Here is a 25,128-nt window from a genome sequence, read left to right on the forward strand (position 1 = left end):
AGACTTCTGAAATCATGGCAAACAGGTTCTGTGTAAGACAAGCTGATTCTTTTTGTTTCTATATGAGCTATTGTAATATTATACGTTCACTACCTGCAGCCTTTCCTATAAGCATTGCTTTGAGCTGGAGAGAAGAATCCCAGCATGCCTTCAAAATCAAAAATTTGCTCATCTGGACCCCAACATACACAGATGTAGTATAGTCCTGCCTGCCACTGAGAAATTTGCTCTTTCTGTCTCCCCCTTCCTCAGGTCAGCGGGGTGGGCTACAATGGAGAAGGAAACGTTTATCTTCTGCCATCAAAGGAGATTCTTAAAGAATTTTCCAACGTCTCAGCTGGGAAACTAGTGGAGGTAAGTCTAAACTATGAGCCAGCTTGTCCTATTTACATTCAGTTTTCATTTGCACAGATCACTTTGTGTAATAAGTGTGAAAAAAAGCCACTTTTGTAACTATTTTGAACTGTCTTGCTAGAGCATTCTCATGGAAAGGCTCTGAGTAATTGTGATATAATACCTGAAGCTGATGGCTGAAAGGTAGTAATCATGAGACTTGTAAGGAGAGACCAGAGTCATCAGCTTAAAGTGTCAATGACATTTTGGATAAAAATACAGTTCTGGCAGAGGAGAAACCGATTAATTTTACCATGTTCAGGTTTTTAATGGGAACAGATTTTAGACTTTATCTACACAGTCAATTTATAATGTACTGTGATGGTCTCTGGGTTTTGTGTTAGCATTAAATAAAATCTTGCACATTCAACTGTAGGCTAAAGCAGATTGTTTGGGTAGTGAAATGATCTGAGCTGGAATCTCAAATGGAGATTAGGTCTTATTTTATCTATACTGCACATTAGAAACAATAGTAGGAGGGACTAAGATTTCATTTTTGTGATTTATCAAGCTTGTTAGACATATATTATGCTTTGCTTGATGTTAATTTACCCAAAACATATTTTACCAAAATACTGGTGTATCCTATGGATTAAGTGGGTTTAGAAAGCACAAGAACTGATCTCAAGAGATGCTGCTATGGGGAATAGAACATCTTTTGGGATGTGGCTGTTTTCATTCTCCAATCTTTCATTATTTCATTTAAAGAGATGAAAAAACTATTAATTATTTATGAAAAAAAAACCCCATGTAAATATGTCTCTTTCTCTAGGCTGGCTGTGTAGTCAATAATGCCATTATCAGAAAAAATAGTGTAATGGGACAGCCCACAGAAGGAGCTCTCATTGCCCTTGCAATGAAGGTAAGATTGTTAAGATTTAAAATTTTCCAGAAATTAAAAAAAAAAAAAAAAAAAAAAGAGCTGGAATTGTTAGTTCTTACAGCAGTGATCAGGCTTCTTTAAAGTCCCCAGACTGGTTTTAGTCTTTCCTTGTCTTTTCTCCCCAAGGTCACAGATGTACACCTCTCCCATATAAACCTCTTTGTCACAGACAAACACCTTCCCTGAGCTTCTGTGCTAACAGTAATAATTGTTTTGCTTGGTTAATCTCTGCAATTATGCTGCATAATGGATTTCTTTCAGGCTCAGACTGGACCACCTTTTTTCTATTTTCTGCACATGTCAATTAAGGGTTCAGGAGTAAGACAGGAGAGTGAAAAATGATCAAGAACAAACCATACTAGGAAGCATGGCAGAGGGTCATCCTCAATTTGGGTCATCTGCTAGCTTTTACTTTTTTCTAGCCTTGATTATGTAAAACAATATTTTTTCATGAATATTGCATTCATGAAAAAATATGCAGAGGGCTGTACAACACCTCAAGGTATCATCTAATCAGCATTACACAGCCTGTGGTCCACAGACCTCGGGTGGACTGGAAAGCACAGAAGATGCCTGAGGAAATGATGCACCTGCAAACATCTGTTCTTACCTCTTATTTTTAAAGCTTGTAACTCTAACAGTGAAACCATGATTATTTTTTTTTTTAAGCTATGACATTTTATTTCCCTAAATGCTAAATTAAAATCTTCCTTCTGCTCTGCCATTCAGTAGCCAAGCAATAGCAGAATACAAGGGAGGTTGTCTCTTCTATTTTTTTTTTTTAAATTATTTTTTAGTTTGGTGGGAGCTGGGGGAGAGAGAGACTGGAAGCTATTTCTGATCACTACCACTTCACCTAGAGCACCCACACATGCTGCTAAAGCAGGAGTGCATTGATGTGGACTGTTGTACTTCATAGCTGAATGGTCATCTTGTGGTGAATTGTTTTTTGAGTTTAATTCATCAGGAAATAATTTGAAACCACATCCATGATTGACCATTCAGTTATTTGAAATTTTCCTTTTTCTTCCAAGGAGGGTGGATGGGAAATAACCAAAGTGGAGGAGCCTGAGCTTGGGCTGAAAGAAATCTGCTCTGCCCATTACTTTGCCGTAGGTTTAGGGAAAGGACTTGATCTTCCTTCGACCCAAAGCCCAACCAAGACAGCAGTGCAGCTCCCCAGCTCTTGCAAAAGTCAAGCTTCAAACTCTAGTGTAATTTATACCATATCAGGCACCAAAAGAAGAAGATAGGTTTGAAATATGACTTTACTCTCCCCATGCTTTCTCTTGAGCTCTATGGTATATGACTGCCTGGAAGTACATGATCAACAGTCAGCGCTTGTAATATAGAAAATATATACAAGCTTTGGCATTATTCAGCATTACAGTGTTCTTTTTGTCTTACCTTACTTTAGATGCAACTAGCTGACATAAAAGATATTTATGTAAGAAAGAAGGAAATTCCATTTAGCTCTGAGCAGAAGTGGATGGCTGTGAAATGCACGCTGAAAACTCAGGTAAAGCAAACAGTGGTGTTGGCCGGTGTCGTGTTTCTAATTGTGCACCTCAACAATGGGCATGAAATGGTATCTCTTTAGCAAATAATGTTTTCAGAAGTTAACTATATCAGGAGAAAACTGCAAACCTCAAAATTCCCAACTTGGGTGTAATTTTAGCTTGTAAAGCTGTGTTTGAATGGCAGAAGATAATACTTTTTACATAGTGGTTTAAGCAGGAAAACAAAAGCTTTTCAGAGATAACTGACAGGGGAAGAAAGATACGATGTTTGGAGGAAAATGTTGGCCATTTTTCCCTTATCGGGTTAAGGAGCTGATTTTGGCTGACATTGTACTCCGATTTAAAAACTCACCAACCTTTTCATTACCATTCTGTCAGTGGTGGCTGAACATGAAAATGGCTAGAGCAAAAATATCACATCCTATAAATAATACATGCACCAGCACATTTTACAAAATAGGTAAAAGAGCAAACAAAAGCTCTTTATTACCTAGGGTGTAAAGCCTTATGTGTTATCAGTATTTTCAAAATGTGCTCTTCTTCTTGATAAAGTATATTATCTCCTTACTTTAAAGGACCAGGAAGATATTTACTTCATGAAAGGAGCATTTGAAGAAGTTATTCAATATTGCACTCTTTATAACAGTGGTGGCATCTCATTATCACTTACACCCCAGCAAAGAGCCTTCTACCAGCAGGAAGAAAAACGAATGGGCTCCTCAGGTCTACGAGGTCAGTCATTACTGTCTGTGTCCCTTAAGCTTACAGGTTATCGTGCCCTAATACCTTCCTGCTCTGTTTTGGTTAGGATGGACAGAAGCTCAGTCCCTAGCATCACTTGCATGACCTCTTCATAATGCCAGAGTTTGCCAAGGGCCATGTCTTAGGTCTGCTGGCTGCTTGCTTTTCACTGATCTTTTTTCTGTTGTGTTTAAATTAATGAGATTGGAAGGAGCTGAAAATAAGCACTGGAAATGGTGAATGTTTTTCTTCCATGGAGCGTTGTGATTGCCTGGGATACGGTCTGAATGTTGCACTGGAAAGCTTTGTGCTGAACCCGATCTAAGCACTGCTCTGCCAAGTTTTGCTTTTGGAGAAGCTGTTTCAAGAGCAACAAAAAGCAACTTTGAAAGGGGTCCAAAACACGGATTTGGGAACCAAGATTTTTATTTGAAGTTTGGTTCAATTCTTTATTAGGACCAAATCTAATGATCTCCTTTTGATCCTGACTGCATGTCAGTGCACAGCCCACAGAAGTTTTTATACACGTGTCATTTCCTTCATCACTAGAAACATCCTTTCAGAAATGTCTTAGACTTTCACACAATAACAAAGACACCATCTCCTGTGCATGTTCCCAGGTTGTAAGTAGATGAACAAGTCTTGGCAGCCGGGTCTGGAAGATGGTGTAGTTAACATACATATTCTCCAGCCCTGTGTCTTGCGGTTAGTAACTCATGTACGGAGCTTGCTTTACAGTATCTGAATCATCTGCCATTGTGAATGGCAAATTACCACTCTGAAGAAGAGCGATTAGCTCAGGCAGCTGCTGCAAGTTTGTGATTCAATCATCAAAGCAACACTGACATGAACCCCTAGCAAAATATCCTTGAGTGATTTAAGAACGACTGAATGATATGGTTAGGCACCAAGAACAGAAACAAAATGTTCAGAGCCTTGGTGTTTATAAGATGGAAGTTTCACTGGTTTAACTGAATTTACATTTCACATTTTTAGATTAAAAGAAAAATGTTTATGTTTTTACAGGAGTGCTATTGCTTAACATAGTAGTTTAATAGTGTCTGGTCTAAAACTGCACTGTCCCAATTTAATCCATCTGCATTTAGGGGAGACTTGGTAGACAGCTTTAAATTAAAGAGAAATAAATCCCAAGAGAAACATGTGAAACAGAAATGCTCTGATTCAGATAAACTGGTGTTATTTGAGTGGACCAAATTTTTGTATTTATATAAGATGTGAATATAATGACTAAAAATCTGGTTTTAATGACTTTTTCTGTGGGAAAACTGGAAATTTAATATCTCATCTAAATGTTCATTTTAATGTATGGAAACACATTATTATTAATTTTGTCTTGTCTTCTTTTTCCCCTGCCTTTGTTTCTAGTTCTTGCTTTGGCTTCAGGTCCAGAACTTGGCAAACTCACATTTTTAGGTCTGGTGGGAATAATTGATCCCCCGAGGGCTGGAGTGAGAGAAGCTGTTCAAGTCCTTTTTGAGTCTGGTGTATCAGTAAAGATGATAACTGGAGATGCCCTGGAAACTGCTGTGGCTATAGGTAGCAAACTTAACTTCTTTTCTGTGGGTCTATATTATGTCTGTCAGATCAGTCAAATGTTACAATCACTTAATAATCAACTTTGTGCATGCAATAGAGGTTTTAAATGCCACTGAGTTCTTGCTTTTCCATTTAAACAAATCATATTAAGTGCAGTAATAGAGTAGCTGTGAACTATGGGCCAAATTCCAGTAAATTAATTCCACTCTTTTAACACCAGAAATGGCAAAATCTCAGCGTAAGACCCTTAAATGAGACAGATGGCATTGCTGGGATTATAGAATCCACTCATGTTTGGAGTGTGAGTGTCTCTGCGTTTCCCATTTTTGCAGTTTGCTGTTAGAATTACACAGAGCAAGCAGGAGAGAAGAGAGCGACAGATTCAGTATCAGCTCCAGTTCTGGGTATTGTATTGCTTCTGTAACTCCAGTTGAGTAGGGACAGGGTGAGCAGCCCAGCTCAGAGCCAGGGAGCTGTGCGCCCTGTCAGATGCCCTAGGTTCAGATATATTTCCCAGGAAATTCTTTAATGGCTGCCCCTATTCTGTCAGTCAGGAAATAGTTGGCTTTTTCCAGAGCTGATGGGCAGATCTCATTTTGGACTTTTCTTTGCAGGACAGAATATTGGTCTCTGCAATGGGAAGCTGAAAGCCATGTCTGGGGAAGAGCTGGACCAATTGGCAGAGGCAGAGCTATCATCCACTGTCAAAAATGTAATGGTTTTGATTACAAAAACAAGGCCTATTTCCAGTAACATCCATCTAATTACAACATTCTATTTTTTGTTTTTCAGGTTTCCATTTTCTTCAGAACAAGTCCAAAGCACAAACTAAAAATCATAAAGGTACTAAGAGCCTCTCAAATCCATTGTATGCCTCACAAAAACAACATATAAGGGTGGGGCTCAGTTCTCTAGACCATCTGGTCTTCCAAGGCAGGATTAGCTCAAACTAAAGGACCATAAAACCCCAGCTAGAGCACTGACACTATTTACATTGAAGGTATTAGCATTTCTCTTACAGATCTGGCCCGGGCCATTTGAAAGACACTAGTGAGATATTAGCAAGTGTAATATCAGAAGAATAATTTCTGAGGACTTTACTCCCCTCTTCTAACTCCTGCTGGCGTTGTGAGATTCTCCATACTCCTGAAAATCCAGTCTCTTAATTCTTGGTCTGAGTTTTGTCTTCAATGGGCTGCTGAGTCTGCTTTACCCTCAAAGACACATAGCACTTCTGCTCTTTCAATGTTACGTGCAAATCCTGTGATTGCCAACAGGATTTACTTATCTTCTCCTGACTTCAGAGCCTCTCATCTCTCCACTCTCACAGGCTTTGCAGAGGGCTGGCGCCATTGTGTCAATGACAGGAGATGGTGTTAACGATGCTGTGGCCCTTAAATCTGCCGATATCGGGATTGCAATGGGACGAGCTGGTACAGACGTCAGCAAAGAGGCTGCCAACATGATTCTCGTGGACGATGACTTCTCAACAGTAATGTAGGTTTAGTGACTTTCTTACTATCAGACACTTTCTTACTTCAGACACTTTCTGGCTATCCGTTGCAACAAGCCTGTTGTGTGCCTAGCCCTGGAAATGACGCAAGACGCAGGACACGTAAGTCAACAGGCAGTAAGTGGAGATACCTAGTGTGGGTCTGGCTCATTTTCAGTTGCATACATGGCAATGACTTTTTTGTTTCAAGTGGTGGTGACAAAGCTACCTTTCATCCGAAAGCCCTGGTTTCTCATTGCTGTAGCTTACAAGGGATTTGAAAGCGTCTAGAAGTCTGGGCTAGATCATAACTTGTGCTCTCTGCCTCACTCAGGAAGCTCAGAGGAAAGACATCATTTGCAATGCTCTGTTGGTTCATAACAACGGACAGAGCAGGCAGAGTAGAGTGAGGATATAAATAGGTCACACACCTGCTTTATGAACCAAGACCTGGCCATTTGAACCAGGTTTTCAGATCTACTAGTTCTGATAAAGTAATTTTAACTGAGAAGCTGCATTGATGTCCTCCTCCTAAGCTGGGATCTGAATTTCAACTGAAATAAGTGCTAGAGAAGACAACTTGTGTTTTGAGTGTCACAGAGAGCTCAATGTAAAATAGTGTGGGTACTAGTTATTTAATAAACTTTCCTCTCCTTCCAGGAATGCAATAGAAGAGGGAAAGGGAATATTTTACAACATAAAAAATTTTGTCCGGTTCCAGTTGAGCACGTAAGTTCCTGTTTTCTTTGATTGCAGTGAAAGCACCTTTTGGGTGAGGCCATGCAGAGTAATGTTCTTCTGTGCTTTGCAGGAGCATTTCAGCTTTGAGCCTAATTACTCTGTCAACAGTGCTCAACCTACCAAATCCACTCAATGCTATGCAGATCTTATGGATCAACATCATCATGGATGGGCCACCAGCCCAGAGGTATGGAAGGGTCAAATGAGCAAAATAGTCTTGGTTTTAATGTCTGAATTTGGCTTAGAAACACAAGCTGTTATGATTTCTTATCAATGAGCCAATCATCTGGTGGTTAGATAAGACAAGTTGTACTTTTGTTCCCTCCTGGTCCCTCCAAAAGCATTTACTTCAGGTTGACTTGAGGTTTTACGTTTCTGTTCTGTGGTAGAATCACTTAACAGCTATTCCACTTTTTGACTAGGAATGGTCTGTTATCCTGAGTGCATCACCTGATAGTAGCCCTGCAGGTCTGCCTGGCAAGGGAATATTGGGTATGTATGAGGGTATATGCCCCAGAATCACATGACTTGGGAATCTCATCCAACTGCTAATTACAACTGCTGCTGATTAGAATTACTACTTTCACAATGTGGAAGAGGCGTTGGCCACAATCTCACAGCTAGCTCTCCCTCTGGGATGGGATACCGGTATGATGCACCATGGTAGTCTAATAGATAATTTTCACAGCTCGTTATACAAAAAAGGCCTTTGTCATAGGTGTCACAGACAAATGTGGGGCCTTACGTAACCCTGCCAGAATACTGATATCTCTCATGCCGTACTTCAAAGCATTTCATCCTCCAGATCCATCCTGTTTTATCAACACTGTTTTGGGACTATCTGCATTAGCTAAACATGTCCCTCTGCTTCTCTTTGAGGCAGCTTGGGAGTTGAACCTGTTGACAAGGATACTATCAAACAGCCACCCCGATGTATCACGGATACTATACTCAGCAAATCTTTGATCCTGAAAATCTTCATGTCAGCTATAATTATCATCAGTGGAACCCTCTTTGTCTTCTGGAAGGAGGTAAGGCAAATCTGCAATCATATCTTGTTTTCATCAGGGTGGAGAACAAAGTGAAGGGCAATTTCTGAAGTACATATAAAGGACTTTCTGAAATACGTCCAGTGGGGAAGGATCAGTATGGGCAGAGGATTATGAAACCAGGGTCAGCTCCTAGCTCTGCTTCTGCCTTCCTGTGTTGCCTCAAATTTGGAGCTTCCTCTCTAGAATGGGAAAACTATTACTTATTATGATATCAATGCTTTAAGGTACTTTTCACCTCTAGACATCCATGTAAGTAGAAAATACCAAGTACATTAGTACTATGGATTGCTGTTAGTAAATAGTGACTGTTACTATAACAGTTTAAGTAACTTAATTTAGAATATTCTTCAAATTCTACATCAGTTTAAGAATTTAAAACACGGTTGATAAGATCATAAACTCAACAATTAGCAGAGAGAAATTAATGCTATCTATAATGGCTAGAACTAGTTTTATTCCTTTGTTTACTATCCTTCGAACTGACTGGGGTCATTAAAGGAAATATTTAATTCATCTGTTGAATTGACATATTTTTGTAAGGCTTAACTAACCCCTGAATTTTTACTTGTGCTTTCAGAATCCAAAAAGTGGCATAACTCCTCGAACCACAACAATGACATTTACCTGTTTTGTGTTTTTTGACCTCTTCAATGCCCTGACATGCCGCTCTCAGGTGAGATCGCTCTGTCAGCAAAACACTAACATAAACATTCAAATACTAGTATTTTGCATAGGAAGGGTTTTCTAATGTAATTTAAAGCAGAATTATTTTTATCATCGTTATAAATAAAGTTATCCGTCACAGTTCAACTGCAACTATGCTTTCACAACTACATAGCTCTGCCTCAGTTAGCATTCATGTAACTTCAAAAAGTAATGGAATTTACATGCAAAGAAACGGTGTGACATTCAAGTACAAACAGGAGATTGGGAAGTGTCACATTTCTCTTGTGGTTTTTTTTTTTTCCTTCTCTAGACAAAGCTGATATTTGAAATCGGCTTTTTTCGAAACCGCATGTTCCTGTATTCTGTGCTTGGGTCATTTTTGGGACAGCTGGCTGTTATATACGTCCCTCCATTACAAAAGATTTTCCAGACAGAGAATTTAGGAGTGCTAGGTAAGTTGCAACATAAATAATGTTGTTTTTTCATTAAAGCTACTTTAAAAAGCCAGGTAAGATGATTGCCAAACTGTTACATGATAGCTCCCAACAGATTGCTGGTAGATGAGATCAATCAACAGCTCCTATACCTATACATACACATAGCTATACACAAATAGTAGTAGCATTTAATGATATTATCCCAGCCTAGGTTTTGAATTTTGATTTACTGCACATAAATGCATGTAGATGGAGACATGCCAAAATTTTTCACGAGCTCTTTATGATACTTCTCTACATAAATCTATCTAGGATCATTATGCAGTCACTCCATTTTGAACAAGCGGGGTGAACGTGTTCTAGCTGAAAGGCAATGCATATTTTACCATCTGAATCAGTCTAAACGCACGCTGCCACATGACATGGTATTGCTGCTGCGTTAGGCATGTTTTTAGAAGCAGGGTTCAGTGATCCCAAATGATTAATGGAGAGATTTCCACCCATCAAGTGGACTACACCAACCATGGGTGTTCCTTGCCTACCGCAGTCATTTCTCTAATTGTACAGCTAGCAAAAGCATAGCTGGGCCAGACGGCTACAGAGCTACACCCGCACAAATATCTCCTGCAGGAAGGCCCGTAACTGGGGGTTCCTGCCCAGCCCGCAGCCCAGCTGGTCACTGTGTTCATCTCCACTCTGTTTCCTTTCGGCAGACCTGCTGTTTCTCACTGGACTGGCTTCCTCAGTTTTCATTGTGTCTGAGTTCGTCAAACTCTGTGAAAAACGCTGCTGCCGACCGAAGCACACAAAGGCGTGTCCTAACTGATGCAAACTTCCTCTAAAGATATACTTGGAACGGAGCTGTGATGCTGGATAATTCAAATGCACCGTTCTCCGACACCACACATCCCTTCTGAAGACACTCGAGTGAATCTGTACCGACAGTCCTTCTCACACCAGTCTGTTCCCTCCACATGCTCTACCCAAGCTGTCTGAGCTGTCTACAGAAACCTCCGGAGCGGCTCCTGTTTTAAACCAAGATCAGGTATATTTTTATAACATTGATCCATATGTCAAGAATGCTGTGATAGTCCCAGAAAAAGTAACAGAGTTTCACACCTGTACAGAAAAATCTATTGTGCATAAACTGCAATTTTATTTATTTAAATCAAAATGATTTTTATTAATAAAATCCACATTTTAAAATGTTACTGACAAGTATCTGAATGAGACTCTTGATTTGGCCCATCCCTTTCTATTAAATTAGAAGAACTGGAAAAGACCTGCCTTCACTAGCACTTCTTTTCCTATAGCCAATCTGTGTTTCTAGATTCCCAGATATCGAGCCATGAGTCAGCAAGACTCAAGGAAACTGGGAGGAGATGTCAAACAAAGAGTAGAGAGCTAAAGTGCCAACCCTTGGCTGTCAGCTTTTGCTGGACACTGCACTGGTACTTTTGTACCTGTGTGACTAACAGGAGCAAAGCAGAAGGGATTCTATCTGGTGCACAGGAGTGGATGGATTTAATGGGGAAGGGAATCACTTTCACAGGCACATGAGAACACAGATGACTCACATACATAGCAGGGATGTTCAGCTTTGCAGTTGGGATCAACAGCTGCATGAAAGTGATTGAGAGCTGGTTAGATCATAGCTAAGCCCACTGCTGACAAACACTTTCTGGACATTTTTAGATGCATGAACACGAAGCACAGATTGCTTAATCATTAGGTTCAGGAAAAAAAATAAATGTTGAGTCTCCTCCAGGGCAATCTTTTACATTTAAAGAACAATTCTGAATAACCCCATCTGCTGGTTGGATCAGTAATGTCCTAGTAAATAATGCTTCACTGATACATTTGCTGTAAGTGCCATAGTGTCAGTTTTCTTCTTGCCCCAGCTTAACACCTTCACTTCAAAGTGAAGATGAAGACTCTCAGATACAGACTTGAAAAAACCCACAATTTCAGAGGTCAAAATGCTATGCTGATCCTCACAAGATGATGTTTAAACAGGATTACATTTTGGATTCACAGCCTAAAAAGAACCAGCTATACTGATACTTATTTTAAATCAAAGAAAACCTGGCTACTGAAATATTTTTAGTGAAGAGTAGCTTTGTGTAATTCACCCTCCCCAGATATAGTCTGCAAAGGTGTCTGCTCACTAAGTTTTTTAAAATCCTTGCAGTCCTCAGAGGAAAGTCTCTGCCTTGTAATGGAAGGAAAAGAAAGTCTAGTTGTCTATTTTATGTGTAACTGCAGATATTGAACTATTTCTCATTCCTGTATGCAATCCACTTCAAGTATTTAGTATGCTTAGTCAGAGCCTAAGTGAAGAATACCTCTAAGACTTACAGTGGGAGTTCGAGAATGTTAAAACAAAAGCCAGCATCACCACACTTAGGGAGAGCATCGTGTACTTACTTGCTGTCTATATAGCACTCCCTACTTTGTACCATTTAAAATTCTTATTAAAATATACAGAGAAGAAAATTATACAAAAGTATCAGTGTAGTTGTTTTAATGCTCACATTTTTTTCTATGTGTTACAAACTTGGGAGACTATCATCTGGTTTATTTAAGCAAATAGAAGATAAAAGGACATTAGTTCAGGCCTTTCACAGCATACTCCGTAGTGGAACAGACAGCATATATGCCAAATCATTAGTGCAGGTAGCATACAAAATGCAGAGTTGAGTCCTAGGATGTCTGGCTGGAACGATTTCTTCATGCTCTCCTTTCAAGGCTAAATTCATATTGTTTAATAAAATTTTAAAAAACGGGATCTACATTAAGGCACAAGTGTAGATTATTCAGAATATTCAAATCTGGCTCCCTATGAAAAACATCAGGTGGAAAAAAACCCAGACCACATACAAGAAGATGCTAAGAGAAAGAATTTGAAGGAAAGCCAGAGGATCAGGAATTGCAGTAGTTTTATAGACTGTTACAACACTTTTTTTCTCTAAGCTGCATGGAAGATGAACTCATGCTAGGACAAAAGGGATTTGCTACAGTCCTTTTCTTTAGGAGGAGGAAGACTGACAATCATACATACTAATAACCAAACACAGTTTGCTGAGTTAGAAATGACAGTCCCTGGTAGAAATCAGAGTTATTTTTGACAAGTTAATTACATATAGAATTAGCAAGGTCGGACTAATATTTACTGATAGATGTGAACAGATTCAAGCAGAAAAAGCCCTGAGTATAAGAGACCTGACAAAACTGGTGTTGACTGGTGAACAGCCAACAAAACAGAGGAAAAAACCCCAACTGACTAGTTACATTTCACACTGTGGGCATTTTTTTTCCATACTACAGTAATGATTCATTATATGGAAATAAAGCTTACAGCAGTCGTCTTTAAACATGTTACAGGCATAACCCTGATTTTTATTTTCTTTTTACAAGGTATCTGCAGATACTATTCCCAATTAACTGTGGACGCTTCTTACTTAATCCTTTTTAAAGCCTGATCTTTTACTCCAGTCTCAAGTGAGGCTACTGAAGAAGGTACCTTCCCCAGAGCATTTCTGCTGGAGGTATGGCCCATTCTTAGGATAAATATGGCTGAATGACTCCAACGGGTCTGTTCTACTAAGTTTAAAAAGCAATAGGCAAATTTCTGCAGAAACATCTTAAACGAAATGCACTAAGGTGTAGTGAAGTATTACAAAACTGGATGCTGTATATGTAGCATTCTGGACATCTTACAGCCCATATAGAGTCACTTGCTGAAAATCTGACTTGGAAAACATGAAGTTTAATGCTTTAACTGGAGCAATGCAAATTAACAGCATCCTTCATATGGAATCCCATGGATTATTCTATGTTTACCAATGTAAGACATCATTACGATTTGCAAGCTTCACTAATTTCACTGCATGCAAATAAATATGTTGAGGTATAAGAGCCTTAATCAGTGTCCTGAACAGTCTTTACATAAATACACATCAATTCTCCAAGTCAGTAAGCCCTACTGTCAATAACTTCTTTTGGTTTTAATTCTGTGTGCAGAGAGGACCTATCGGGAATGCTAGCAAATTCATATTCAGCTAGAACTTAGAGATGTCTAATGATTAAGTACCTAGTTAATTTTTCTGTCCTTCCCAAACAAAACCCTTCAGGCAGGATATTGTATTGGACCTAAATATTGCATAAGTACAAGGCTTAAGCTTCGTCCAAGATAATTAGGTAAATGTAAGGAAAAAAAAGCGGAAAAAAAATCCTGTCCAAGGAACATTAACACTCAGGGGAAAAAAAAAAAAAAAAAGGTTTTTCATGTTACTGTGATTCTTTTAGAAATCATCATCATCATCCTCTTCAATGGGTTCTCGTAGACCTGCGCTCTGACGAGTTTTTCCAGCCATTTCTAATAAGGCCTGAGCCTCAGGATCTACATCCAGGATACTCTTCTTCCCTTTTGTCTTCAAAACAAAATAAAATATAGTCAATTTAAAATGTCATTATGAAAGAATCAATATCAAGCTACAAGAAAGAGACATACCCAGAAGTCCACAAGTAATGTGGTTTGCAAGCTTGACACAATGAAGCATACATATTTTCCAAGTAAGGCGTTTAAGATTCACTGGGATACAGCAAATTATTTTTACTGCTGCCATTACACAAAATAGTCATAAACTTTTCCTAAGATGACAGTGAACTGCTTCAAGTTTATTCAGGTTACAAGCAGCCAGAACATCCTGGTTAACCTGAGCTCAGTTTGAAGTGCAGATGTGAACTTTTTTTTTAAAGAAGAGCTTCAAGTACCATTCAACATCTTTCGTAAACAATTTGTTCTGTTTCCATTTAGAGCTATGTGTCTAGCGAACAGACAGGGCACATGAATTTAGTAAGAAAAGAAATAAAAATTTAAAAAAAACCATCACCAAACTGTGCAGACCAGACAGTTTAATAAAAGAATAAATTACAGGGACAGAGGAGACTGGAAAGAGGCCTCCTACTCATTCCCAGAAATAAACTAAGTACAGAAAGACTAGCATAAATCTGTTCACATAAATTTACTGTAAAACAATAGTAAGTTTAAAGTTACTGCTAAAGAAATCTTTTGGGTTCTCTTCCTGAACTATAGATTAGGCTCTACTTGTGAGCTTCCAGTGCTTTCTCTCTCTTTTACAAACACTGAGTTTTACTGACCCCCTCCAAGGAGGTTCCTCCTGGAGACTATTCCTCAATATCAGAAAGGCCTTTTGAAATTCAGAATAAAGTACTGCTCTTCTGACTCTATCACCTCATGGCTCCTGATGTTTGTTCTTGTTGGCACCCTCAATAATTCCACTACATATGGCACCACAGGGCCAGTTAAAGTGGAGAGACAGTGTTTAATCAGAAAACTGCAACTGTAAGTTTTGCATTCGCATCTCTCATTCCTATCAGGACACAATTTCATAGGTTCACCTACTGCTGCACCGTCAGGGAGGTCTCCCACTGCCCAAACTTCCACGGCATCCAGTGCAAAATCCTCTTTCGCTGACAGCTGGGGACTGTTGTAGGTGGTACATCGAGGTTTTGCTTTGCTGTGTCCCTTCCCATAGTCACTGTCTATCCAGAGTCCGAAGTATCCATGTTGTCCACCCATACCCTGTGAACCAAAGCACCACACTAAGCACTTGCTGCACATGTAAAACGGACTGGGCAAGGTATGAAACCTAGAGTATAAATTGTAATTTGCAGTATTTATGCCACGCTTCCATGGGTAGGTGAAAAAAGGTATTCTGAGTGAACCTGGGCTTCTGTACCAACATCCAGTATTCCTGAAGACAAACAAGAATTCACCTGAGTGATACTGCCCTCCCTCTACGCTTTATAGAATACCAGTATCTGCAAGCACTTCAGCTGCATCTTGTGCCAGAAATTTAGCTCACTGGCTTTTGTTTACTGACTAACAGTTCCATTTTAAACAGGGTGGAAGCACTCGGTTTTGCTGCCTCTTTTCCATTTAGAAAAGTATCTACACAAACAAATAATGTAATTTAATGATGTTTGCTTTCTTTCAAGCAAATTTACTCCAGACTGCTGCAATTCCCAAAGTTATGGGCACATAATGCCGCAAAACCGTAAGGCACTTTTCAAAATAGGCAATGTGTTGTAGCTCTGTAGAAACTCCTCTGCATCTGGAGAGCTCATTCGTGGACTTGAGTAAAAGGAGCTTCTGCCACTGTAGTTACACAACAGCACCAGCCGACATGCAGTTCTTGTACTCTAATTCTGTTGGGCTTTCTCAGCCTTCCATAATTTAAAAAGCAGTTAGTGTGGCAGTGAGAATAGCCAGTGGCAGGATCCTCAGTTACATAGATCAGCTAGCTTCTGCTGCTTCAGTGATGTGGATACATGCAGTCAATTCTTCCAGACAACAGGGAGGACTGCTACAAGGGCTTGCGTGATAACCAAACTTGGCAAAAAGATTTCTTCCCGGACCCTCCATAAATCTAAGCTAACCTACATAAAGCCCACCTACTTGGGTCAGCCACAAATAAATTCTATCTTAGTTGATTCAGTACTTCAATATGCATATCAACTGTAAAGACAAGTATAGATTCTATCAGTACTGTAAGTAGTTCTCCATCATTATCCATAGTTCACACTTTACACTGATGCTTTAATGCAAAAAAAGAAAAAAAAATCCTCCTACTAAAAGTGTGGCACAAATAGCACAGAGAAGGGATGAAAACTTCCTCAGAGAATAAGTGAAATACATCTGCACACAGTAAAAGAAGAGAAAAACATGAAACACTTCCGAACATGAGCCACAAATCCAATTTCCAAATTTCATTTCTTAATACTTACAAGTCCATTTGGCATTGTTTGTTGGCCGTGGTTCAAATACATGTAGTGGTCATTATACCCTGTGTATGTGTATACAGCAAGAGAGGGGAAAACAGAAAACAGAAAGCATCTGCTGTCACCTGTAAACAGAAAAGCATCTGAGGTCAGACAACTGGCCAAGCAATAACTTGCCTACAAATAGGATAGGAAAAAAATATTGAAGTACAGCTAAATAAATCAAAACCAGCAGCTGCAATCTCAGAAAGCCAATACCTATCTCTCATCAAGATCTAGACCTATTGTTTATTCTCAGTTAACTCTGTGCAGGATCACAGAAATCAATGTGATTATACGGCTGTGACCAAGGGCAGAGTCAGAGGCATGACTAGTACATTACATTACTATGTAAGGGTACACCTATCACAGGCTTGAATTGTATCATCTAAAACTGGCCAGCCACTACACTGGTACAAACTGACATGAGTGCAGACAGCCTTAGTTCTGACTATGTTGATATATAGATCAGTTTAGGATCAATGATTTAGAGTACAATTTTCATTAAGCCCAGTCTGGTATTCAGAGGGACGTGTGGTGTGATTGTCTAGTATGCTACATGTGTTATTCTATGAGGGAAAAATACAAGGAAAGTGTTGTGAAATCAATATAACATAACGTTATGTTAACTGACTGACGTGGTAATTATCAAATACTAATTAAATATAGGAACTGTGTTTTTAATGTAGCAAAAATGAGGATTCCCAGCAGGACGAAAGATCCAGTCTGTAATTTTTTTTTCAGAAAAACATTACAGAAGTTCTTTCCAAAGAGTTACAAAAAATCCCTCTTCTCCCCAGACGTTTCAAGGGAACAAAAAGTTTAGCTTGCCCAAAGGACTCTTTTGCTGCTGGATTTTAGAAGGAATACAAAGACAGCGTGCACAAATGGCAACAGGGGGCTCAACCCGCTGTTTGGCTCAGCTGTTCTGAGATGGAAGATTGCCATCTGCTGGACACCTTATTTAAACGCTAATTCATCCTCTATGCTCTATTTCCTTCGTTTTCATTTCATTTTCAACCTATGCAGCTACAGGGTTGATAGATTTCACTGAAAAGAAAACTTGTTCCATGATCAATAAGTCCTGCAATTTTAAGCCTTATCAAATAACAGACAAACTATAAACATTAATCAGTAATATGCCTGTCTGGGTACAAAGCAGGAATAACTTAGCATGTATTTTATATTTTTCAAAGATTAGTGTTATTTTTGACACAGGAAAATATGCTTGGAAGTATAAGAAATACTGTGTGTCATGAAAGTAAAATGACAGTATCCATTAAGTGGACAGGATTCTTGTACCTGTACAGAATAGGCAACGTTTACCTGAGCCATGAGATACTAGAAAAACAAAAGTGAATTTACCTTGAAACTGTGGCTTCACCTCCCAGGAGTGAGATGCAAACCCACCAAAGATATAACCATCTAAGTCCTGTAAGATCACTATGCAAGGACCTTTGTTCACTATATGCCCACAAAACTGTGAAAAGCTTTCTCCGTGAAGCCTGGAAGAAAATAAAAGCTGCCACTTGTGCTGTAGCTCTGCAGGCAGATGGGAGTTGATGTATATGATGGCTGGAATGTCAAAGAGACTGACAAGTCCTCTTCTCTTAATGCCTTTGCAGCCTGGAACCAGGTTGAGTATGTCTTTGGTTTGGTCTGGGAGAGAATGCAGAACATGGAGGCCTTGCCTGATAACAACACTGAGAAAAATTGAGATCTGTGGAACTCGGTACACCCAATCCTCAATGACACTTCGATCAAAATTTGTCTCCATCAGCTGAGGACCCACAGGTTTTGTCCCATCTAAATAATAAGAGACACAGGAACAGTAGTAAGACTCCCAGTCTGGAAAATAATCAGTTGATTTTTAAGTGTAAACACAGTATTCCACTATTTTAATGGACATGAAACCACATATGAAAGGAGCCAGCGACAGTAAAGTGTCAACGACATTAAGCAGATGCATCCACAGAGCTGAGAAACATTTGTTTGGGACATCCATTGGTTGGGCTGTCATGGGTAAGAAACATGGACTCCAAGTTACAACTCAGGAGATGTTCTCGCAAGACAGAAAAATCTATTATTACAACAGTGCAAAGATAAACCTGCACTTTATAAAAGGACATATAGTCGTAAATAGATGCACATACATCTAAATGCCTGTCACCTGCAAGTCAGGTATGTAAAACAGATATGTTCCATGACAAATAGTTTTGCACGTCCACTTAATCTGGGACCTCAAATCAAAGCTCTCCTGAATTTAGGGGAGAAAGACAGTAAGGTAAACAAATAAAATTCCTAAGTCTAGGGTTGAAATACTGGTCTTGCCATTTAAATTCAAAGATGTGACCTGAAGAGAAAACATCTTGTGAGATCAGTGACCACATGAGCTCTGTGCCGTTCTGGGCTATACTACATCGGTGCTGCTTACCTGCAAGCTTCAATTCTGATAGCAGCTGAGAAGCCAGAGCCTTTACTCCACTTGCAGAATCCCTAGTGTTCTCCAAATTCCAACCTTTCAGTTCCTTCCTGTAGCTCAGCACATGGACTACAGACATGATCAGATCCTCTGTGAACTTAAAAGGTTAAAACATCACCATTTTGGCATTTCTTAAATAAAATTGCCAAGAGCATCAAAGGACTTTCTGAAAATAAAGTCAAGTAGTACTGATGCTGTAATCCCAATGGCAGAAACATCTCTTCTCCTGATGAGTCAGAAATAACAGAAATGCTATTTCAGTGTCATAGGTCTTGAAAAGTATCCTTTTTCAAGACATTTTGTAGATGTTACTACACAAAGCATCTCCATAAAACATGCATTGAAAGAGGGAGGGGAGGTCCAATTTTGCAGTGGTGGGAGCTGCTAATGACTTGCTGTTTTGTGAGATCCCATTCTTCCACCTTTCAAGCTACGTATTTGATTCACACATCTATTCTGCAACTAAAGCTCTAGAAAGCATTTTGCTCAGTTCCCAGAAGCACCAGCCACACCATAACCCTTGCTGGCTCTTAAATACAGCCAGTCTCTGCACTCTTCAGCATGAGCCTGTGAACCATCAGACAAAACAACCAGTGCAAAATCCAGATCCTGGTTCTCAAAGTAGGGAAGTCAGTGTGGAAAGGCTGCAGCTGAAACGGTCACCTCACATAACCTGCTTTGCCTACACTGTTTGTCCCAGATCAGCAAGTTAGAGGTAAAGAGATTAAAAAAAATACAAAAATCAGGAATCGCTGTTCTGAATCTTGTGCTCTAAAGATTACCTTCAAATTACCTACCCCAACACACATTTAACTGCCTGTTTACCTCTTGGATTTGTTTGCCCTTCACAGGCCCTTCTGCCTTGGAAATCATTCTCATTATTATGGTAATCTTCTCATCTGCATTCCCTTTTAAAAGGTTTGACATAAAAATTACAAACTGCTCCTTGGCAATCTGTTCACTCAGCCCAGATGACTTCCCAGTCAGGTCAATACTTTTCATTCCATTGTATAACCGAACAGTCATTTGCTCTGGTAACGGCTCCCGCATATACGCCTACAGTGAGAAAAATAGCAAAGAACATATTTTACAAATGAAGAATAACTGATATATTCCAGCTAATCTGTGCTGAGGTATACCACTATGAATGAAGGATTTCAATACCAAGTATCTACTATCAGCAACGAACTTTTGTCAAAGGACTGGTTTTCCGAGAGAAAAAAAAAAAAATCTGTTTTTATAGTATCTCCTTTCCAGTATTATTTAGTGATTTAAGTTGATCCTGGCTTTCTACAAATGCCATGGGCTTTAAAAAACTAACACTGTATAGTGTTAACAGGATATTAGCAAAGGATTTCTATATGATAACTGGTGTTAAGGTTTACAACTCTGCCAGTCCAACATTTAAAATTGTGGTTTAACTCTGCTTTTGATAGTGACACTTAAAACCAAAGAAAAAATAATTTTTTTCCATATCTCAGTTTTGGTCGTAAGACAATGCACGCACTGTGTTTAACCCTACATGCACACGTAGAAACAATTCTGAGTTTTCCTCTGCATAGTAACATCTAATTCAAGCATGGAAAAAATTTCAGATCACCTGATTTTTAGAAGCCACCCCTGATGTTAAGACAGTCAAAATCAAAACTTATTCATCTAAATTGCATGAATTGCATTTGAATTGGAATCTAACTGCTATACATCATCTTACATCACAACACAGTGGGAAAGATCTGACTCGGGATTCAAGAAACTTTCACAGTGTTCAAGATAATTACATGGTTTAAAAATAAATCATCAAAAATGCATCCATACACTAGGACATGATTACACAGTGTCTTCACTGCGCAAAGCACCGTGCTTAACACGCTGAACCCCTGACTTGACTCATCTAGAGGGGTGTAGCCCAGTGGGGACTATGCTGCAATCACTGGAGCTCCACCTGCGTAAAAGCACTCCAGCTCTACTCAGTGGAGCTGCTATTACCAAGCTATTGCTGGCTCAACACCACTCCTACCGAAGCCAGCAGGGCCGTTCCTATTCGCTGTTAATGGTTGTTGCTGTGTATACAGGGTGAGATCCAATATGCCAAGCTCTACCCTGCTTTTGCTGACGTCAGTGGTAAAACTCCCATTGATTTCAGTAGAAGCAGAACTCGCAGCCACAGTCGTGCACATTAGTGCTTCATATTGAGGGAGGGATGGTCACAGGGGTACAGCTGTCTTTAAGAGGCTTTCTAAAATTACTACCTAAGCCTGAAGTGAGCAAGCAGCAGGGAACATAATTAAAAACACTATACTCAAGGGCTTTTTACTTCACACTGCAGCATTAACTACCTACTCCCTACCCCTTCCCACCTACCACTACCTTTGTTGTGCTGTTTTGTTACGTTTATAGCTTTTCCAATGAGTAGAGCTGGGGTGCATGAAAGAACTGTAGAAAGGGAATCGTTAATAAACATCTAGCAAACTCACACCTGACAGTTTAGAATCCTTGTTTTAAATGGCTTCAAGAAAGTATAGAGATACCTGCTCTACCTGCTTTCCAAGCTACGCAGTGCAGCCTGCTCTGGTCCAGAAGGCATGTAGTTTCCCTCTAGTAAAGTATTGAGCTCAAGCAGAGTACATGAGGTTATGCGTGGGGCCTCGGCAATGTTACCAGACTGTTGCCAGATCAAATCCGCTGCGTATCAATCTAGCTCAGGCATGAGCAGACACCTCCAAGGCAGGCCTGGCATTGCAATAGTCCCAGCACTAAGGAATCAGGCACCTACTGGCAGTCTTTCAAAAGATGTAAGTTGGCAAACAAAAGGCAGGAAGGGAAAAGACAAACATTCATCAAACGTCACATTGATATAGGGGCAAAGCTAGGAAGAGCTCTCCTGTCTGCAGTTGCACAGTTTTTTTTCTCCTTCTTAAATACATTATCCCAGAGGCACTACCAGCATCGCTGATGGACTCGGCCTTGACCAGTGGCGGGTCCATCCTGGAGCCGGCTGGCCTTGGCTCTGTTGGACATGGGGGAAGCTTCTAGCAGCTTCTCACAGAAGCCACCACTGCAGCCCCCCCCCAAGACCAAAACCTGGCCACACAAACCCAGTACAGGCTGAAAAGCTGGGCAGCAGCAATGCTGTTTCTAAACTGGTGACAGCTCATTAACAGCCAGGCTGGAGGAAGGCTAAAGCTGGTCTGTATGAAGACACATTGCTAAATACATTAAAATAATCTGCTCCTTTCATCGAGTTTTAATTTGATTCCATTAACTGTGTAACATATATAAAAATGCACTTGTAATACTACATTCATTTGGCCACTTGGTTCCTGCCTAACTGAAGTTATCAAGTATTGCAACGAATCATTTTCCTCTCCTTTCTTGATTAGAAAATGAATGCAAAGTTAATCAGAAAGCATAATGTATGTTAATTAGCTAAAACAGGGAGCCACAGCTTAATCAAGCAAAATTGAATTCTCTCCTTTTAATGCAAGTGAAACGATTACAGATGTGATGCAACTGAGGGAGAAAGATATAACCAAATACAAACTGACTTTCTGACAGCTTCTCAAGAAATCTGTAAATAATCACACACTATAGACTCCAGGGGGAAGAATATTCTTCCTATTTTTCAGGTTTCTGTAAAAATATTTCCATATGTCCCGACTTGCTTCAGAATCAGGAAAGCTGCAAATTGACCCAACAGCACAGAGATAAATACAAACCTGAAAGTCACTACTCATGTTAAACTGTAAGAAAAAGTTAAATATCCATCCTGCCCCAGAACACTAAGAATTAAAATTGAGATGAGCAATCCTTAAAAAGTAACTATTGCCACATCTTTAGTTTATTTCTGGAATTATGTTTAATGCACCACATCCCTGATATATCAGGAATAATAGATTGTCTTGCCTGTAGTGCTGCCAGAGTCACAGTTTTCTTTGTAGCTTTGCCATTTTTTGCTCCAGCTGAGCCACTCAGTCCTGATAAAGTATCAAATACTCCATCAATGTCAGACTGCTCCTCAGGGAGAAATCTGGAAAGGTGATTCCGATAGGCATTGCTTTCTGCATTTCCCATCTTTTCAATCTGAAACAAAGCAATAAAAAAACCCAAACAGTAAACACAGAAAGGTATCACAATGGCCATGTAAGTCATATCAAACATACTAACATACCAGTGCAAGCTTTAGAAGAAGAGCAAATTATTAGCCTTCTAGGAAACTGTTATTAAAACCACTGTTTAGTCTCTGTAGTCACTGCGACTTAATGAACTTGAAGAACATCTGTGAACAGTAACTGTGCTTTAAACAATGACAATCTGTCAGCTCTTTGCTAAGACCACCCTGTCTACCAATTCAAACCTCATTCAAACCTTATCAAATGGAAAAACCAATACGATTTAATGATTAAATTAGCCTGTACAAAGTGATCATGAGTCTGTCAACTGGAATACATCAATAACATGAAGGGAATAGCCTGATTATGGATTATTTACACAGATTATGCATCTTTCTAATGCATTAATGGACTGAAGCTGTATCTGACAGTAATATGTGGCACTAAAACAGAATCACAGTAAAGTCTCTGAAGATGACATGAGAACGTTTTTTCTAAGAACGCAATACAAAAATCATTCAAAAAGCTGCCAAAAACCACAGTAAGAAAAACATTTGGAAAGACAACTCTAGACCTATCAAAAACCCATGGATTCATATGAAGTCAATAAACTGTTGAGAGCTGGTACCCACAGAATTAAGGTTGGCTGGGACGGGGTTTGGTTTGGGATATTTTTGTTTGGTTGGTTTACACATTTAATGATACAACTATCGTTTCTCTCACTGTCCCAGGATACACCTGCATTACAGAGACTAATTTTTTTAGTGTTGTCTGGGCCACATGCTCCGGCTTTCTGCCTGGAGCAGCATGACACAGACCTAACAGTGCCACAGCAGGGCCTAAAATCCCAAATTCCACCATGACCACAATGACAGTCACCACTGTAAATGTCTGGTGTAGACACACTCCTGGGGTGACAACATAAAAAAGATGAGAAGCAGAACTGTGGTTTTCCTTCCACAAATTCCACGTCCTTTCTGGCACCTCACTTTTGGTTTGGGATTCCCAGTTCTGCCGACATCTCTTTTTGCAGACAAGCCTGTCAGACAGCCCTTCAGTGGCCTCAGAAGGACTCTTTGTTTAGCCTAATGCAATCTTTCTGTCGTTAACTGATGCTGGCTTTGATAAAAAACTGTACATAAGAGGCTGGGCAGGGCTTCTTTACCTTCACTGAACAGTACAGGCCCAAAAGCCTAGCTTGCCTGGGAGGAAAATGTCGATCGTGGGGTAAACACCAGAGGGCTAATGGAAACGGCTGTAACCTGGAAGACAAACCGTGAAGACACTGTAATTTAAGCGCAGGAGGAAAGGGACCCTCGACCCTTCTCCCTCAGGCCGGGGAAGCATAAGCCGGGGGAGGTTCCCGCCGTGACAGGGCCGGGCAAGAGGCTTCGCGGTTTGCCCTTTGGCCGGTTTATTTCCCGGTAGGCGTAGTCCACCCCTCCCCACCCGGCCGGCATCAGTCCTGGCGTGTCCCCCCGCCCCACTCCGGCGACGAGGCAGGGCCTGAGGCGGGAGACCCCCGCCCCGGTGCGGGGCGGCGCAGCGGGCCCACTTCTCTGCTTACCGGCAGGGCACCGGCGGGGCACCGGCGGGGCACCGGCGGGGCACCGGCGGCCCCTCTCCGCCCCCCTGGATCGGCCCCTGGAGTTGGACAGAGGCCCCGGCAGACGGGGCCGGCGCCACCCGGCGCCTGCAAGGCCGCCCGGCTGGGGCGGAGCGCGGCGGGGGCGGGCGCGGGGCCGCGGCGGGGGATGGCGCCGCGCGGGGCCGCCTCTCGGGAGGCGGCGGGGAGGGGCCGGTGGCCTCGGCCCCGCCACATGAAGGGGAGAAGCGGGCGGGGCCGCAGCTTGCTGCGGGAAGCGGTGAGGCGGCGGTCGGCGAGCTCCGGAGCCCGACGAGGCTGAGGCGGCCCGTTCTCCCTGAGGCGACTCCCCGCCCTGAGGCGGCCCTTACTCCCCTCCCTCAGGTGGCTCCCCTCCCTGAGGTAACTCTCCTCCCTGAGGCGGCCCTTACTCCCCTCCCTGAGGTAACTCTCCTCCCTGAGGCCGCCCTTTCTCCCTGAGGCCCCCTCCCCCTAAAACGTGGTTCAAAAAAGTAGGTAAAAATTCAGAATTGTATCTGGGGCAGACTGACTACCCCAGGTGGCCCCTGTCAGGGAAAGCCTGGGTTCTAAAAAGTGCCGTGTCAAGTCCCAGAGGGGTCTGTG

General features: G+C 40.8%; 2 protein-coding genes across 6 annotated transcripts in view; one reads left to right on the forward strand and one right to left on the reverse strand.

Moving 5' to 3' along the window:
* The window catches only part of ATP2C2 (ATPase secretory pathway Ca2+ transporting 2), a 28,984-nt gene extending 18,291 nt beyond the window's left edge, over positions 1-10,693 (forward strand). For both annotated transcript variants that reach the window (XM_074881329.1, XM_074881330.1), the window contains exons 14-27: positions 253-354; positions 1,166-1,255; positions 2,694-2,795; positions 3,372-3,528; positions 4,924-5,094; positions 5,709-5,806; positions 5,887-5,937; positions 6,425-6,591; positions 7,247-7,315; positions 7,398-7,514; positions 8,211-8,358; positions 8,957-9,052; positions 9,356-9,497; positions 10,196-10,693. In XM_074881329.1, coding sequence (XP_074737430.1) covers positions 253-354; positions 1,166-1,255; positions 2,694-2,795; positions 3,372-3,528; positions 4,924-5,094; positions 5,709-5,806; positions 5,887-5,937; positions 6,425-6,591; positions 7,247-7,315; positions 7,398-7,514; positions 8,211-8,358; positions 8,957-9,052; positions 9,356-9,497; positions 10,196-10,308 — 1,623 coding nt within the window. In that variant the 3' untranslated portion in view covers positions 10,309-10,693. The remainder of the gene's footprint in view (positions 1-252; positions 355-1,165; positions 1,256-2,693; positions 2,796-3,371; positions 3,529-4,923; positions 5,095-5,708; positions 5,807-5,886; positions 5,938-6,424; positions 6,592-7,246; positions 7,316-7,397; positions 7,515-8,210; positions 8,359-8,956; positions 9,053-9,355; positions 9,498-10,195) is intronic.
* A 1,298-nt stretch (positions 10,694-11,991) lies between these two features.
* Positions 11,992-24,622, reverse strand: MEAK7 (MTOR associated protein, eak-7 homolog). Of its 4 annotated transcripts, none has more exons than XM_074881331.1 (9): positions 24,498-24,622; positions 24,085-24,181; positions 22,714-22,890; positions 19,636-19,866; positions 18,763-18,907; positions 17,694-18,134; positions 16,296-16,414; positions 14,911-15,090; positions 11,992-13,915 (listed from the first exon to the last, which is right to left on the reverse strand). In XM_074881331.1, exons 3-9 carry the CDS (start codon positions 22,879-22,881, stop codon positions 13,787-13,789), a joined length of 1,413 nt encoding a protein of 470 aa, XP_074737432.1. In that variant the 5' UTR covers positions 22,882-22,890; positions 24,085-24,181; positions 24,498-24,622; the 3' UTR covers positions 11,992-13,786. The 4 variants fall into 4 exon arrangements, with proteins under 4 accessions (XP_074737432.1, XP_074737434.1, XP_074737435.1 ...); XM_074881333.1 differs by having other exon boundaries at positions 24,487-24,616; XM_074881334.1 differs by lacking the exon at positions 24,085-24,181 and having other exon boundaries at positions 24,498-24,620.
* Between the last annotated feature and the right edge of the window lie 506 nt (positions 24,623-25,128).

Source organism: Strix uralensis, chromosome 12 (assembly GCF_047716275.1).
Source record: "Strix uralensis isolate ZFMK-TIS-50842 chromosome 12, bStrUra1, whole genome shotgun sequence".
In the NCBI taxonomy this organism is placed as follows: Eukaryota; Metazoa; Chordata; class Aves; order Strigiformes; family Strigidae; genus Strix; species Strix uralensis.

Excerpts from the sequence above, each read along its gene's own strand:
- MEAK7 (XM_074881331.1), bottom strand. The coding sequence starts at position 22,881 with ATGGGAAATGCAGAAAGCAATGCCTATCGGAATCACCTTTCCAGATTT. Across the intron at positions 18,908-19,635 it reads AGGGCAAACAAATCCAAGAG|TTCACAGAGGATCTGATCAT; the intron begins GTAAACAGGCAG and ends TAACCTTTTAAG. Across the intron at positions 13,916-14,910 it reads ACCTCCCTGACGGTGCAGCA|ACAAAAGGGAAGAAGAGTAT; the intron begins GTAGGTGAACCT and ends TTTGTTTTGAAG.